Below are 17743 nucleotides of genomic sequence, written 5' to 3'. Positions count from 1 at the left end.
GGTTCTTAAGTCGATGACGGCGCCGTGGTCACTTAGGAAATCCATTCCAAGTATCACATCCCTGGAACAGTTTTGTAGGATTACAAAGCTCGCAGGAAAAGTCCGGTTGTTGATAGTGACTCTCGCTGTGCAGACACCAATCGGCGTTATTAGATGGCCTCCAGCGGTCCGGATCTCGGGGCCTTCCCAAGCAGTCCTAACTTTCTTCAACTTTGCTGCGAACGGCCCACTGACGACGGAATAGTCGGCTCCAGTATCGACGAGAGCGGTGACGTTGTGGCCGTCGATCAGAACGTCGAGGTCGCTAGTCCGCCGTCTTGCGTTGCGGTTACGTCGCGGCGTCGGGTCACGGCTACGTCGGTTTGCACCGCTGCTTCTGCGTTGCGTCGTCAGGTCTGCTTCCGGTCGCAAAGTTTCGTCTTCAGGACGTCGACGTCGTTCGGCGTGCGGCGGGGGCTCGGAACTTCGTCGCGGTGTCGTCGTCGACGGCGGAGGATCTTCAGCATTTCGTCGTTCAGCAACCGCACCTCCACCGGTTGCTGCCCTTAGTTTTCCGGATATGGGCTAGGCGACCGGCCACGGTTTGGGCCAGTGTACTGCCGGCGGTGCGGTGACATGTAGCGGCCGGGCGACGGTGAGCGGGAAGGTCGTCGTTCTTGCCACTGTGTGCCTGTGAGGTAGTCGTCGATGTCGCGAGGCCGTTCGCCTGGCTGCGGGCGCGGCGCGTTGACGGGGAATCCGCGGAGCCCCATCTGACGGTACTGGCAGCGGCGGTACGTGTGGCCGGCCTCCCCGCAGTGGTAGCAGAGCGGGCGGTTGTCAGGGGCGCGCCAAACGTCGGTCTTCCTTGGCGCGTAGCGCGGGGCATAGCGCTGGGCGACAGGAGGACAGTAGGGTGTCGGTGGTGGTGGCGGCGGCGGCGTCTGGCGGCGGAACTGCTGCGGCGACGCGGCGTCTTGACGTGGACGAGGAGCGGGGGCGTTGCGTCGGGCTGCAGCAGCGTAGCTCATTGCTTGTGGCTCAGGCTGCGCTGGTTCAGGTGCTCCCAGAAATTGCTGGATTTCCTGGCGTACGACGTCGGCGATCGGGTCCACTTGAGGCTGGGAGGAGGGCAACAATTTACGCAGCTCCTCCCGCACGATAGTTCTGATGGTGTCACGCAGGTCATCAGATTGTAGCGCGTGAACCTCCCCGAAGGTCGTCGTAGGAATGCGGCGGTTGTACTGTCTCGTACGCATTTCCAGCGTCTTCTCGATCGCCGTTGCTTCCGTCAGGAATTCTTGGACGGTCTTGGGTGGGTTACGCATGAGTCCAGCGAAGAGTTCTTGCTTGACCCCTCGCATGAGGAAGCGGACTTTCTTTTCCTCGAGCATGTCGGGGTCAGCGTGGCGGAAAAGTCGGTTCATTTCTTCCGTGAAGATGGCCACGTTTTCGTTGGGATGTTGCGCCCGTGTCTCCAACAAGGCCGCGGCCCTTTCTTTTCGGACGACGCTAGTGAACGTCGCCAAAAAATTGCCGCGGAAGAGGTCCCAAGTACGGAGTGAGGACTCCCGATTCTCGTACCAGGTCCTTGCTGCGTCTTCCAAATAAAAGTACACGTGGCGCAGGTTGTCGTCGGAGGTCCAGTTGTTAAATGTCGAGACCCTTTCAAACGTCTCCAACCAGGTCTCGGGGTCTTCACATGGTGAACCACGGAATGTCGGCGGCTCCCTGGGCGGTTGCATCACTATCGCTGCAGGGGACACTGCGGTCGTCATTGTGCTTGTTGCCTTCGTTGCCGTGGCTCTAGACTTGTCCGGTAGGGGTCCGTACTCCGGTGCTAGGCCTTGTTGCCTACGGCTAGCTCGCTGTTCGTGGTTGGCGTCGATGTCTTCTCCGCGCTGGGGGCCGGGTTCACGGCTTGACGGGGGCGTCCGGATCATGAAGGAACAGCACCTCCACCAGATGTCACGTGGTCGTGACGTCGACGAAGGCAGCAGTCAGCACGTCCGAGATGAAACTCTTTATTAGGCCGAACTTGTGGCCGGGAAAAATGAAACTTCAGCTACAGCAATAAACTGATAGCGGCGAACAGAGCGTCGACCGTCGATCAACTGACAAGTGGTGAAGCGCGTCGGCTTTTATACAGGCGCTATCGAACTTTCCAGCGATATCGCTGCTCGTTGCGCATGTTCTAGAATAAGCTCGAGCGTTCGCGTCTTGCGCGCAATCTTAACAAAACGATCTACAAATCTCGTGAAGCTTCTCGAACACTGAGGCGCGGTTCGCGCTGAGCGTCGCTGGCAGTCTTTGTGGGCGAAAACGGAATACAACAAAAGTGATAATAAGGAACGCACGTGGCAATATTTAAGCTTATTCACATTGCTGTAAAGCACGAGGATCAAGCACTTATTTTGGTATGCGCAAGTATAAATAATGTGGAAATAACTATTTATTGAGTATTGTACCGGGAATATAAAAAAACAGGTTATATGCAACAGCACAAAGTGACGTATATTTCAGCTTAGCTGTTCTTCTGTCCCATCTTCATGATCACCTGCAGGTACAAACAGAAAAAAAAAAACATGGTATATAGCATTGACTGAGCTCCATCATATTATTGTTATTTGCTATATATTCAGTTTCAAATATTAGGATGGCAGTGTTTCTTCTAGGGTTTTACGCAACCATGAAACACACCTAGGCAAAAAAAAAGAAGAAGAAGAAGAACTAGTCAGCGGATTCAATTTGGCACCATTAGGTGTTAATTCATCCGCAGAGTACATATAGTTTGAACCTTGTTATATTAACCAGTTTCCACCAAATGGTTTAAAGCAGTTTCGAAAGAACTCAAGGTAACTGGCCTAAACTATTTAGTACTGCTTTTTGGTGCACTTTCTAAAGAACACTGAGCAAAAGCAGCCATTCAAATGAGTGTCTGTGGCAAAAGTGGGAGTGCCATTAAACGGAGGTCACATTACAGCAGTTACAAAATGTAGCCATATGGATAGGAATTTGATCATGTCTTGGGAAGCAGAAGACAAGGATGAAGGGCGCATCAAACAAAGACAAGCTCCGATGCTGTCCCTTCACTCCAGTTCCAATTCTCATCGTTTCGATTTAGAGCTGGCCATAACCACGAACCAGCTCCAAGCTGTCAAAGTTTTTCGTCAACCTACCGACTTCACTTGGGTGTAAGCTTCAAGGCCGTATTCCCCAAGTTCACGGCCAATGCCAGACATCTTGTAGCCACCGAAGGGTACTTGTGCAGTCAACACATCATAGCAGTTCACCCTAAAGCAGAAAATAAACCTTCAGCTTTTACAGAATAAAAAAAAACTTCCACACTGCAGCACGAAAACAAAAGTTTGCAGTTGCTTTGTAACGTATTGTACAGTCGCGCTCAATATGACTTGCAACACTGGAGTGCATGGCCTCACTATTTGAAAGATTGCGCATAGCTTCCACTTACTTTTCTCAACTAAACACTAGTTTGAGAGAACAGCAATATAGTGAGAGAACAGCAATTAGTTGCAGAAATGAGGGCAAGTTGAAGCCATGTGCAATGTTTGAAGTAGTGAGGCCACGCGCTCCTGTGTTGCAAGTCATATTGAGCGTTTCTGTACATAAAGTCCTGAAGTATGCTGTGGTACACTGCAAATTAATTTGCTTGGATGCTGCTGTTAGTTGAGACAACGGTAGTTGATGCCAGTATGAGTGCATTTCGGAGACATCACCTGCGTCAGTCAATGGAAGTGTAGGCTAATTGCAATCTGTGTAAGACATGGCTACACCAACCAAACGGTTTACTTAATTTCAAGGCATTGCATGCTGCAGTGCCACGGTGCAGCAGGTATGGGCACTGAACTCCCAAGGTACAACAGCAGCACGGATAGTTACCCTGCTATTAAAAGTTACATTTATTAACAATTATATGGAGTCATCCATTCCCACAGCCAACTATTTTCAGACATATTGTGCTTCAACGCTGCCCAGAGACACTGTACCTTGTCTGAAGCCTAAGTGATGATTATTGTGCGTGTGTTCAACAGAAAAGGTGGTGGTGGTGGTGCAGGATTGTCGGAAAAATTGATCAGCTACTAAAGCAGTGCTTCGTAATTGCTTTGTCTTGGCTATGAGCTATCCCAATGGGGATCAGATTCACCAAACCAAAATTGCTAGCTTTACTCATACTTCAAACTCCAAACTTATTTCTGTTTGTTCTGAAGACCTTGAAATTGAAGAATACTGATAATCAAAGTGAAATGTATGCTAAGTGAATGTACTATATCTGTAAAAGCCTAGTGTTATACTTATGTAATTTTGATTTATGTAGTAGCACAGACACTATGACGCTCTGATGTCATGGATGACACAAACAGTTCAACGTAACACAGGCAAGAGATGCCTACATTATAATTTCCATGTTAATTTGCAGCACTTACCACATGTTTTAACTATCCCAATACTGTACCTGTTCTGCCATAAATACTTAATTGTTAAATATTACAGCAAAAAATTACACTCATTACATATAAAAAGCACACAAATTCTCTAATGAAATGCTGCGAGTCAAGCAAGAAATAATATGAAGCCACAATGCACTTGCTTTTTTTTTTTTATCAAGGCCACACTGAATTATTCTCAAAGGCACAGCAATTTTCACAGTCCAATTAATGCCACAGTGATAGAGAAAGCTGCTGATGCTCACCAGACAGTTCCAGCTTTGATCCCAGATGAAAAATGCAATGCCTTCTCAAGGTCTCGTGTGAAGAGGCTTGCAGCCAATCCATACTCAGTTCGGTTTGCACGTTCAATCAGCTCATCAATGTTTTCAAAACGCAAAATTTGCATTACAGGTCCAAATATCTGCAATGGAATGAAATGAAGATGTAGGTTTAGTTTGCTACTACATGTGACAGAAATGCAGATGAATGGAGCGTCTCTGGAGACGTACACCCCCCTCCTTAAAGACCGAGTGATTCATCTATGAACACGACAAAACAAATTTAAAACATGTTTTTGCACACAAAACAGGTCACCATGTAGAATGAACAATATTGTAGGGAAGTAGCAGTGTCACCACGGCAGCTACCAAATTACTGAAGCACCGTAGGGATGCGAGTGGCTTCAGTCATTTTGGTGCAATGCCAGGTAAGCTAAGTTGGCTAGTCACTTCATGTGTGCTGCCTTCTCCTACACCTAGCACTGGCAGGTGTACAGCCTCCAAGTTTCAGACAGGAAAAGTGGCGCATTATCAGTGATCACCTCTCTCCATGCTGCTCATCATGCTGGCATTTTTGCAGGTTACTCAATTATGGCACAAACTCCTCAGAAGGGAGCAGCATCAGCCTCGTGGCACAGTTAAAGGGACATTAAAGGCAAATGTTAAGTCGACGTTGATTGTTGAAATAACGGTCCAGAAACCCCGTAGTGCTACTTTTGTGCCAAGGAAGTGCTTATTTTGAAATAAAACCACGTTTTAGTGGTCCGGATCGCAATAGTGCACTTCAAATCACCCGCCTGAAAGCGGTGTTTCTCACGTCACTGCTGCCCTGTCCAACGTTGCCCTCCCTTACTGCGTGGCGGCGTGCGCCATTTGGGCATCCGGCAACATCACATGCATGCGGCATTTTGTCAAACTTTGTCAGAGCAACTTTCACGAGCGCGCAAAACACACGCAGCAGTACGCGATACCAAAACTACCACTGAGACGCGACCGCGTGAGCAAAGCAGGGTGCCGGGCGAAGCGCAGTTCGGCGAAAACGGAACCTTTGAACAACGCACGCCGTTCTCCATGGCAACGCCAAAGAGGTTCTTTTTTCCATGAATCAAAACAGAGACGAACAAGCTGCATTTTATTAGGTCTCTTGATGCACGGAAGGTTCTTTTTTTATTGCAGCTAGTTTGATTATGAGTTATTAATTGTAGTCGAACTCTCTCACGTCAACGGGGTCACTTCCAAAATGTGCCGCTAGTGGCGCTCATCGTGTGATACATTTAGCTTAGTTTCTCGGTAAGTAGGGCACTGCTGTTGATAATATTGCTGTTTTAGAGGTTAATTGTTATTTGTGTTAACTGACATAAATTGTTATTTGCCTTTAGTGTCCCTTTAACAGTCGCATCACTTCCATAGTGACATTTGGGCAAAGATCTCATGTGGTTATTCACACCACAAGAGGCGTGAATAACCAATCGGTGTCAAAGGCGAGTGATGCATTTCCATAATTTTAAACGAATTCCTTTTATAGTAGTCAAGCAACATGAGAATTGTGGAGTGGACTCATGCTTCTCTGGATCCAATCATGCCTCTGTGTTCTCAATGAACAAAAATGAAAAGAAAAAAGAAAGAAAACAAACATAATGACGCACATCAATTAATGCTTGTACTTGTGTGCGACAATGCTCATGTCCAAACAGCATGATGATTGATTGTCCTAGCAAAAATGTAGTCATCATCAATGCACCATACCACGACAAGCATTAGAAGAATGATAAATATCAGAGACACCAGAAGCAAGGCGAGCTTGGTACCAGCCCTCACCTCTTCCCTGGCAATGCGCATGCCGTCTTTAACATCCGAGAAGACAGTTGGTTCAACAAAGTAGCCTCGTGACCCATGCCTGGCTCCTCCGCACAATAGGCGGGCTCCCTCACTCTTGCCACTGTCAATCAGTTTCAAGATTTTTCCCAGCTGTTCTTGGTCCACCTGCATAAAAAAGCTTTGCCTTAGAATACAGCACTCACAGGTTTTCACTTTCAGCTTTCCATTGCCCCCGTATGTTTATGTATACAATGTACAGCAGAGCCCCTATAGCATGTTTTTCTCTGGAACACAGAAATAGAAATTGCAGTAAAACCTCCAACGGGAAAACTTATATATTGTTATATCATTACCAAAGTCCTAATCCCCATTTATAACAGTGTGTTCAGTGTACGTTTGTGTATTTACTTGGCTATGTTAGACTATTTATACTTCTGTGATGTGTTGTCAAAAAATGTCAGACATATGGATATGTAGGGTCCAACTACTGAAGTTGGAAGCAGTGCATTTCGAACTACATTTCGCTTATCAGAAAGATAATGACCTGTTAACTTGGGTATCTTTTTACACTGTGCAATAGGCTATACTTGTAGCTCATTTTGTCCAAGGGCTCAAGCTAAAGCTTTTATCAGGGAAAAGAAAAAGCAAGCACAATAACACTGACATAGAACTTCAAAAAGTTGAGCTGATTTGTAGAGATTCACCCCGGAAAAAAGATGACATGTGCAGACACAGACATAAGAGAAGGAAAACAGACTACACAAATGTCGACTATCAAGTGAGAGGTTGTACTGTAGCAAGTGCAGTGTGGCCACGGTGCAACGTTTCCGCTGGTAGTCAGGATTTCTGTTGCAAGTTTTCCTTCCTTCGTGTCTGTGTCTGATGACTTAGGTTTTTTCATCGATAGCATTAAAATCATGTCAAATGTGTGAAATCGGGAAGCACAAGAACTAAGCGCACATGTAAGTATTAATACCTGGGGTCCCTGTGTGGTGTTGGCGTCGAAGGGGTCACCGAGAACTCTCTGCTTAGCAAGTTCCACACTGCGAGCCACAAAGTCATCGTAGATGGCGCCCTCCACAAAAATGCGTGAGCCAGCGCAGCAGCACTGGCCTTGGTTGAAGAACAGTCCAAAATGTGAAGTCTCTATGGCCTCGTCCACTGTAACGGTTTCATGCAAAAAAAGAGCAAAAAAAATTCATAAAACATCATGAATGTTCTTACATTCTGTCTATCAAAACACCAGGTACTCAATTCAGATATCAAATGAGCAACTGTATTGGTTGCCATTAACTGTCCACACAATACATACATACTACACACAGACCTGTGTATAACCTGACCTATTCTGGCACACACTGCCGGTTGTATCAATAACATAGTGATGAGTGTTACTTATACATTAGCAAAAGCACCTTGGGGAACTCCTACATGGCAACTAGGTGGAAACAAACAAGATCATTTGCTACGAGCAAATAAGCTTGTACATTTACTTTTAATCATTTTTATGTGCACAAGATGAGTTCTGGATAAGTAAAGACAGCTCTCTTGCTGTCTGTAGAACATTCATTTGGTTTTTACAGTTGTGAATTTTTAATGCAACTGGTTTTTGCTTATAACGAAACAAAGAAGACACAAAAAAATTTCGAAATTGCTTCCACAGAACAGCCTATACGATACTCTGCTAAGCTAGTGTAATGTGCTTTCTGTAAAAACTGTCTAGCAAGTGACGTGTTCAAAGCTTGATTAAACTCACAGTCAGCATCCTTGAAAACAATGTTGGGACTCTTGCCACCCAGTTCCAATGTGACCTTCTTCAGGTTTGACCTAGCCGCAGTCTCCATCACCAATTGGCCGACCTGTGACCCACAAGACGTGGCTTGCCAAGTTTTTCATACAAGAAAACTCACAAAGTTTAGATTATATACATGAAATCACTATTGCTCTCTATAGTAGGAGCTGAGAAGCACCCCTTACAGTTCCCTTCTATATAACTGGTGTGAGCAACAGCAAAAATAAGTCTCCATTTTCCCTCCCTTCTTTATGACTGGTGTGAGAAACAGCAAAAATAAGTCTCCATTTTCCCTCCCTTCTTTATAACTGGTGTGAGCAACAGCAAAAATAAGTCTCCATTTCCCTCCCTTCTTTATAACTGGTGTGAGCAACAGCAAAAATAAGTTTCCATTTTCCCTCCCTTCTTTATAACTGGTGTGAGCCCCCCCCCCCCAGCGAAAATAAGTCTCCATTTTCCCAGTGCTGTGCACTCAAAAATGATACTTTATACAATCACGAAGATTTACATGGCAGGTTTGCTCTTTTAGTGAAATCTGCCTCTGAGGTAACATGGATGCTTTGTCAAGGACCAAATTTGCCGAATTGGATGGATGGATAAACTTTATTATGGTTCATCGGAGCATGCTCTTGCATGTTCTTGCTCCCACGTTGGAACAGAAAGATCAAGTCTCTCTGCTGCATCGCGAGTCCGTTGGACTGCCCATAGCTCTTGTTCATCTGGTAATAGCAACCTCCCATTTGGACGGCGTGATGACTTCACGACCACATAAGCAATATCTATATAGCCTTGTTAGGCCGTAAAGTATTTCGAGAATTCTTTTATGGGGTGAAGTTGTGGCCTTGCCAATGAAAATGTACGTTAAGCCTAAAAGGAAGAGCTCCGAGAAAGAGAGAACAAAAAGGGAAGATTGTTGCCAACCTCAGTTGAACCCGTGAAGGCAATCTTGTCAACATCCCTGTGAGCTGCAATGGCTGCTCCTGCTGTAGGGCCCATACCAGGCACCACATTAACCACACCTGGTGGGAAGCCAGCCTCGGCCACAAGAGAGGCCACATGAAGTGCCGACAGTGGGGTTTGCTCGGCTGGCTTCATCACCACGGTGTTGCCCATTGCGAGTGCAGGGCCAAGCTTCCAGGCCTGCATAAGTGCTGGGAAATTCCACTGCAAGGCATAAAAACAAGTAATGGCATTGTTTGACGAGTTATCCCAGTTTCATGTGGGACACCTACAACTGCAATTGAATTTCTCTGCTTTGAACACACAGTCTGTGGCAGGGTTGAAAAATGTTCCGCATCACTTCAGCGCAATGGAAAGTACCCTGTGCAAATAGGTGTTAGGTATTCCACAAGTTTTTTTGCTTTTTTTTAAATAGCCTACATCATACATCTCACCACTGCAGCTAAAGATAGTTACAATAATTGACAAAAGGAACAGCCTGCCTACAAACTTGTGTAATCAGATTTATTTTGAGGGTACTACTGACCAGAATGACTGACTGTTTGGCCAGTTGGTCTAACACAGTGGTTCTCAAATGGGAGTCCGCGAAGCCCATCCTCAAAAAAAAAAAAAAAGTTTTTTTGGAGGCACACTATGTCCCGTGACAGCGGCCACTTCCGATTTTTGGTATGCTTCACCACATACCACATTTGCATTGCAGCGGAGCTGATTTAAGTTTCCCCTTCTGCGTGAAATGGCTGTAAAGCTTTTGTTGCACTTTTCTACGACATATGCCCGCGAGCATACTTTTTCTAGGCTTGCATATCTGAAGCGCAAACATAGCCAGAAACGTGTTGAATGTGGCTGTAGACCGCACAACTTATTGACAAGCTGTTGACATTGTATTGGCGTAGGCACTTTAGTTTGACCATTCTTTGCCAGGGAGAAATAAAAGGCGCCAATTTCACACTGCTTGTGTTAATGTATGATCACCCCCCCCCCCCCTTTCTCTCACTGCAAGGGGTCCCTCATCCCGGTCGAAAAGGAGTCCCCGAAATAGCCATGGCTGATGGTGGAACATATATACTCCATTTCATACATCAGCTGCTACGCAGTGGAGGCTAGCAAGACTTCTTGCAGTAGATGCGTGTGCACCGAGAAATAGGCCACTCCAATGGTTTCACCAACCGTAACGTGATTGGTTAGTTTTTTTTAAACTGAGTAATAAAAGAAGATACTTTGTGCCTTAGAAACAAACAAACCTATACCCCTGTCACATGGCAAATGTAACGTCATTTAGAACGAATGACATTAGGTGAACTTAATGTCATTTTACCTGCCTGCTGTCACACAACGAAAATAAATTTGATTTTAAAATGATGTCCATGACCTTAGCCCTCCCGAGCCGTGACTATGGGAGAAATGATCTATCAAAATATTGCATGAATCATGCGTGTACCCTCGAAAATTCTTTTATCACTAAAAAGCAGCTCCAAGAATATGAACATTTTACATAACTTGCCACAGCTGCACGACACAAACGAAGTCAAGACAAGAGCCAATCGAAAACCAACGTGGCTGACGATATGACGAACGTGGGTCTAGTTCACTGTAGCATGGGAGCACGACTGACACTCCGGCTACAGAAATAAGACGGTGGCAGCTAATTCGTGTAGTCACCACCTTGATCACCAAAACACGTGCAATGGGGCGATTAAAGGGGACTGTCTACCGCTCGGAAAAATTTTTCTGATTGTGGTGAAAATGAGATGTTCGTCACATCAGTGGCAACGAGCATGCTTTTGCCCCACAAGAAAGGAATTATATTTTTAATTTGACGTTGAAAATCGTGAAAGAATGACAGCTAGCATCACCCAACAGCGATGTGGTCAATCTACTGGTAGGACAAGAAATCCTTGCAGGTAGACTCATTTTGCTTAAAAACAGACATGTATAACTTGAAATTGTGTTTTACGCACTTGAGGCAGCTTTCAGTTGCGTCAGAGAGTAATATTTTTGCTTTTTTTTTTCACGCATCCAAAAAAGCGCCCGGTGGCACTGCTTGCAGCGCCCTCTTCGATTTCGTCTGCTTCAACTCATGCACTATGCCATGCGGCTCTCCGCGCTGGTCGTGCTGTGCCGCTGTATTGTTGTTAGGATGCCTCACATGTGCTGCGCTGTGAAGGCGTGCATTTATCGTCTCTTTCTGACAAATCAACTTGGTTTGGATTGCGGCAGCAGTGCTAAAATAAACACATAGATGGTGATTACAGCAAAACAAGTGTTCTGTAATCGTATAATAAGGTTTAATTTAACTGCTAGCGCACTAAAAACGACTTGTTACATTCATTACATTAGTGTTCAGCGAAAATAAAGTAATCCTACAGAAATCACATGTGCTTTCGGTTTTAATTTTTACCGGCACTAAAATCGTCATCGCGTCGACCAACCAGTGTTGTGGACATGTTTCACGCCAATGGAAGAAGACCGAACACAGATCGAAAAATTCTGTTTTAAAAATTTCTGCTCACTTTCTAGAGAAACCGCTGCAAGGTTGGACACTTCAGACGGTACGCTTTCTATTGCAGTACAAAACAGAAAAGCGATGAAGGACGATGAAGGACGCGATACAGGCAACAATGACAACAGAGCTCAAATGAAACATGGCCGGTGTCCAGCCGCTGTAGTTGAGAGTAGCTTTCTTTTAGAAACTTTCGCACATGTTATTACGCCATCAAACAAGTAATAAGTTAATCCAGTAAAGAATAAGATATTTACGAATTGCAAAAGTTACGTATACATAAGTCAACGGGCATCTCCCTAAAAGATCCCTGGCGTCGAGACTACGTATTCGGTCCAAAATCCAATGCGAATGTGTTTCGTGAACTCATTCGACAGGAAATGTAGTTTTCATCGAATGGCATTAGTTTCCCCGTGTGGCAGCAAACAAATGACATTACAAACGAATGACACTCGCTGTAAATGACAGACTTCCCGTGTTACAGGGGTACTAGTCATACAGTTGTCAATACGCTGTTCTGGATCGCTTCGAATAGTGTTTTTTGTTTTTCGGCGTTTGATTTGCAGCCTGTCGCGATGCCTCACGTGCACTCTTGCTCAGAACGCACGAGCATTTACAACGAAGACAGCCAAGCGCAAAACGCGTGGACTTGCACATTTTGCTGACCAAACTTCTTGCATAGCTTCCACAGTGTTGCACCCGATGCATGAAACAGTATCATTACCGATGCAATTAGCGCAACAGTTTAAACAAGGACATGTGCTCATCCTCATCTTTGGTTTCTTCTCGTGTCGGTGTCTCAATTTATGCGCTAATTTCACGAGTACTAGTTATACTGACAATCAGAAAGCTTCTTAGATTTTGGGAGGACGTGTTTTTACTGCAGAGTTTTTATGCAGTACTCATTTATTTTATGAAAATTTTCTAACAGCTGCACAAGTTTCAGATGCCCAACTGGGACTTAGCACAATGCTGCTATGAACCTGACCTGATGCCATGTGATCATACAAAGGTAGATGACAAGGTTGATGAATCTATAGAAACTTGTTGGACAGCAGTAAATATAGTGCAGAAGTTTCTCATGCATTATATAGTCAGTTCACACATAGGAGGCAAGAAAAATGCGGAGGCTGTGAATATCTCTTTCATCACAACACTTACCACCTGAACAAAGGGCATCACATTCAGTATACTGAATGTGTGAACGAAAAGGCACAGGCAAACTTGTTATCACAGATCCTTTCAGCCAGTTTTATGAGAATAGTCTCCTTTTGTATGTATGTATGTGTGTGTGTGCTGTACAGACACACAAAGTCAAACTAGAAAAAAAAAGAAGCACGCTGCAGGTACCACAGGAAGCAACACACCTGCCTGTTGTCCAGGATGTAGGGAATGGAAGTAACCAGGAAACAGTGCAACAAATTTCCAACCGAAATACACTATGGGAAAACTTTGCAGCCACACAGGTGTTTCCCTTTCTTTAATGGCCCCATTAATCAAAGAAATGTGCCATCCAATGACAACAGCCTATTAGCTTTGACTGCAAAAGAAGCACAACAAAGGAATGATATACATGCGATTAGTATACCACAGGACAAACTTGGTTCAATAACCTTATTCTGCAGCCCATTGAGAAAGCGCCACTCAGTATTTTACTAGGCAAATGTAAATGTGCAAGAAACTCCACAGAACAGCTATAAAAGTGCTATAAGAGCACTCCTCACATTTTTAGCAGAGAGTGGCCTCATTACATCACAATGTCAGTGTGTTGTGACCTCATTACACTGTGATGCACTGGCGTCACATGTTCAGTGAACTACATATGTGTGATGATATTAGTTCAGTGAACTACATATCGCACACACATGTAGTTCACCGCACGTGTGCGATGAACATGAACTCTTTCCAGTAAGTAAAACGGCTGATCACAGGCACACTCACAGGAATAATCTGCCCGCACACACCAACAGGCTCATGACGTGTGTACGCGAAGTAGCTGCCATCAAGTGGGATAGTCTTGCCATGGTTTTTGTCTGCATAGCCAGCATAATACCTGTACAGAGATGAATTAATAAACTGATGCTGCCACAAACAGCTACAGGGCAGAAGAGCAATGGAATCAAGAGACAACAAGCACATTGCCACTGCAGTGGCAACGTGCTTGTTGAGCTGCATAAACCATAATGCAGAACACATTTCTTTTCAACACAGGTGTACATGAATCCAGTACAGTAAAAAAAGAAACACCTGCTACTCTAGATACAAAAGAAAATGGATGTTAAAAAAAATACGAATTAATTTGTGCTGCTTGAAAGCAGAATGACGATAATGATGGGGGAAGTTCTTGCGTTTACCTTGTAATGCACGAAACAATATGTACGCTACACTAAGTTTGGTGCCGTAAAATGCCGATTCAAGCTCGGCAAACAATGCAAAGCACATAGTTGCACATTTGATATGCTGAACTGGATTTTCACCTGTAGGCAGTTTAATAAATTGCTAATTACATGCATTATTAAGCATTGCCTTAATGTTTCAATTACTTTTAGTACGCACTCATGACTAGAAATTAAAGTTAAGGATTTAAATAAAGGTTTCTTGATAGGGAGCTGTGTATGGGCATGTTGCAGGTGGCTGTAAAGAGAATCGCAAGGTCACGCAAGAAACTTTTCGTGTGCATAACTAGAGATATTTGGTATTGTGAAACAAAACTATTTGCACTGAAGTGCTATATTTTTATAGGGTAGAAAGTTGGGCCAGTTGGAAATGATGCATACGTGGAAAATCAGCGCGAAGACAGACACAAAAAGAGAAGGACATTGTACGAGCGTCAACCGTGTCCTTCTCTTCTTGTATCTCTGTCTTGTTCGCGCTGATTTTCCGAGTATGCTATATTGTTATGGCATTGCAAATACTGCCTCATTCAGCAAACTTTGCCGAGGTCATCTATGTGGGCACGCTGCAAGGTGAAACTCTCAATGCAAGGTTTAAAGATGCAAGCACAACTTCTGAATGATGTCTGCCCGTGTTATCACTTTAATCTTGCTGTGCCAGAACATGTTTGGTTAGACTGCCTACAACAAAAATTATCAGTATGCTGCTAAAATACTGCGCGAAGTCGGCAACCACGTAAAACATATCTGATGATGAATGGTACAGGTGTGATGGTGCATAACATACTGACCAGTATCTTTCCATGTATACCTAGCTAAGTGCTGTCCTCGCTGTGAACAGCACAACTAGACACCTGGCATAGACCACAGAGTTCATGCAAAGCTCACAAATGGTTTTAGGGTTGAAGCACCTTAGGGTCTCACCTTGTTGGCATGTCATGTCATCATCGCAGTCCATCATAAACGGGTATGCACCACAAAAATTGAGTAAATCCCACTACTCGCCACTGGTCCACACTATGCATATGAGTTAAAGGTTCATCGTTACTGTCTAAAACATTATGTTTGGCTTAGCAGCGGTGTCCGAATCCCCAACGAAATTTACCAAGGCACTCAAGTTTCTTATTTAAAACCAGAGACACAAACATACATCTCTATGGTAAAGTCATCTATTTGAAACACCACTTTTTGAAACATATAACATCTGCAAAGTGATGGTGCATTAGTGGACCGGTGGAGAGTAAAGCAGTAAGGAGTAAAGATTTCGCTGTGGGAAACACCGGCGCCCACTGCATGCTTCACCCCTCCCCAGTCTTTTCATCATGCACAGATAGCCATAAATGCAGAAAGCTTTCTTTTTTTAAAAAAAGCATAAAATGCTCAGGCATTAAAGGGAGGTGATCAAAATAGTACCTGAGGCACTTGATAACAAGAGGTAGGTCAATGTTGTAAGCATCTGCAAAGGGCTTGCCGTTGTCCAATGTCTCCAAGCTCTGGTTACAATTAAATAGCGAATGTGAGAATAAGCTTACAGTACACACACATTCTGACAAAGTGCCATGTTAGTAAAGTACATTAACTCACAGCAATGAGGCAGCGATCTCGTTCAATACAGTCAGCAAGACGATTTAGCAGAACGCCTCGGTCGGAGGCGTCCATGGTGCGCCATTCGGATCCCAATTCGAATGCCTTCTTGGCTGCTTGCACAGCTTTGTCCACATCAGCCTAGAAAGCAGTGTTTATTTCAATAACTCGAATATATAGAATTACCATGGAAGAGATACACAGTGGTACACATCACAGGGAAGTAAATTTGAAAGAAATATACAAACCGAAGCAATATGGAAAATTAGAAATGACACTGTGCAATTCAATTTACAGGCCAAAATCTACAGGGATATGCATACTTTGATCTTTACACTTAACATTTGCTTACAGATATGATGCCTGTCTATGTGTACTACATTTATCAACCATCACATATTTTGTTTGAAAACAAAAAACTCAGGCTTGACTATATCTGAGGAGAGTTGGCCCTTAGCCCAAGAGAAGCCCCTAGAAATTCACTGCTCACTAGAGTATATCATCAAAACCAATAACAATTTCATAAAGGAGTACATCTAATTTCGTGTGCATTATCAGTGTAATAGAATGTAAATGATGTGTGATAAATGCAACATAAAATGAATGATGCAGTATTTATTCAGTAAATATATTACTACGATTAAATCAGAGCTAGCCAGATTGCAGTACTGGTCTAATATCAGTTTTTCACCAACTGGACTAATTTTCGGCCTCACATTTATTTACCATTAAGGTCTTGTAAAGAAAATGTAAAACATTCACATTCACAGTTAAGGTCTTTTCACAGACAATGACTTTTTTTTTTTTCCACAGATAGAGAGATGAACACGTTGAGCAAGAGATAATGTCAGGTCTCATTAACTGCACCACACCATGCAGTTTATTCGCGCATCCATAACGTAGTGTTTGGCCGATACTTGCTGTGCATGAGTGAAAAAAAAATGGCCTAAACTACTTATATTGGTTCGCTGATCAGCACCGGGTGTGTGTGTCACAAGTATACAGTAGGTCGTGGTCACAAGTGCGCGCTAATTATCGCAAATGCCAGATGTCCAATCGCACGCGCTAAAGGTATGTTTACGTTTCTCCTTTTACATAAGCGTAATTAAGGCACGTGCCGATTGTACCATCACGGCACGCCCCTTTGCAGGCCAATACCAAATGAAGTGAAGTTCTGAAGTACGTGCCAAAAGCACGAGAGATGATTATGAGGCAAGCCGTAGTGAGTGACCAGGGGCGTAGCCAGAAATTTTTTTCGGGGGGGGGGGGGGGGGGTTCAACCATATTTTATGTATGTTCGTGCGTGCGTTTGTATGTGTGTGTATATATATATATATACGCAAGCAAAATTGAAAAATTTCGGGGGGATTTGAACCCCCCCCTTGGCTACGCCCCTGTGAGTGACTCCAAATTTTGACTATCAGGGGTTGTGCGTTCAGTTGAAACCGAGAAAGCCTACCTTGTCACCTTCCTGCACGTGAGTAATCACTTCTCCCGACGTAGGATTGACAGTGGGAAAGGTTTTGCCCGACGCCGAGTTGTGCCATTCATTGTTGATAAATATCTGCAATTGAAGCAAAACGCATGTTTAGAACTAGCAGGAAAACACGAACTGCAAACAGCTGCAACGTCCGGACGCCGCCGCAACCGGTCGGTGCACTGTTGCAGCATATTTCTTGCTAAAAAATGTCAGACTGCAGTCTTCGATTCAGGACTGTTCGCGCCCCCTTACCTGATTATAGGCGATGTCAGGATTCCGCACAGGCTCTACTGAAACGGCGGCGGTGGATTGATGGTATACGCCGCACCGTCTGAGAAGCGACAAATTACGCGCCGCTGCTCTCATAAGCATGGCTGATGCCTCGAAGTTCCGCGCGGATGCTCGCTTACGCACCGGGAGCCGGTTTCAACTGTCTGCCACGCGACAGCGTGTGACAACTACAAGTGCCTCCCCTGCTGCGATTGCAAATTCAACCAGCGCAGCAGGAAAC

The 17743-nt window shown here is 44.5% G+C and overlaps 1 protein-coding gene across 1 annotated transcript; it reads right to left on the bottom strand.

The window, feature by feature from the left end:
- Positions 1-2439: 2439 nt before the first annotated feature.
- Positions 2440-17743, bottom strand: LOC119388345 (aldehyde dehydrogenase, mitochondrial). The gene is made up of 12 exons (XM_037656053.2): positions 17485-17743; positions 17212-17316; positions 15753-15893; positions 15582-15661; positions 13717-13828; positions 9237-9479; positions 8280-8382; positions 7500-7684; positions 6524-6688; positions 4691-4848; positions 3159-3273; positions 2440-2536 (listed from the first exon to the last, which is right to left on the bottom strand). Exons 1-12 carry the CDS (start codon positions 17602-17604, stop codon positions 2504-2506), a joined length of 1560 nt encoding a protein of 519 aa, XP_037511981.1. The 5' UTR covers positions 17605-17743; the 3' UTR covers positions 2440-2503.

Source organism: Rhipicephalus sanguineus, chromosome 3, assembly GCF_013339695.2.
Source record: "Rhipicephalus sanguineus isolate Rsan-2018 chromosome 3, BIME_Rsan_1.4, whole genome shotgun sequence".
NCBI lineage: Eukaryota > Metazoa > Arthropoda > Arachnida > Ixodida > Ixodidae > Rhipicephalus > Rhipicephalus sanguineus.
Note: the sequence above shows the minus strand (reverse complement) of the source record. Positions and strands in the feature narration are given on the sequence as shown.

Bases quoted from the DNA above. Each gene is read 5' to 3' on its own strand.
- LOC119388345 (XM_037656053.2), bottom strand. From the start codon at position 17,604: ATGCTTATGAGAGCAGCGGCGCGTAATTTGTCGCTTCTCAGACGGTGC. The intron at 8,383-9,236 runs GTTGGCAACAAT...TGTGGGTCACAG, and splicing joins CCTTCACGGGTTCAACTGAG to GTCGGCCAATTGGTGATGGA. The intron at 6,689-7,499 runs GTATTAATACTT...TTTTTTATGCAG, and splicing joins ACACCACACAGGGACCCCAG to GTGGACCAAGAACAGCTGGG.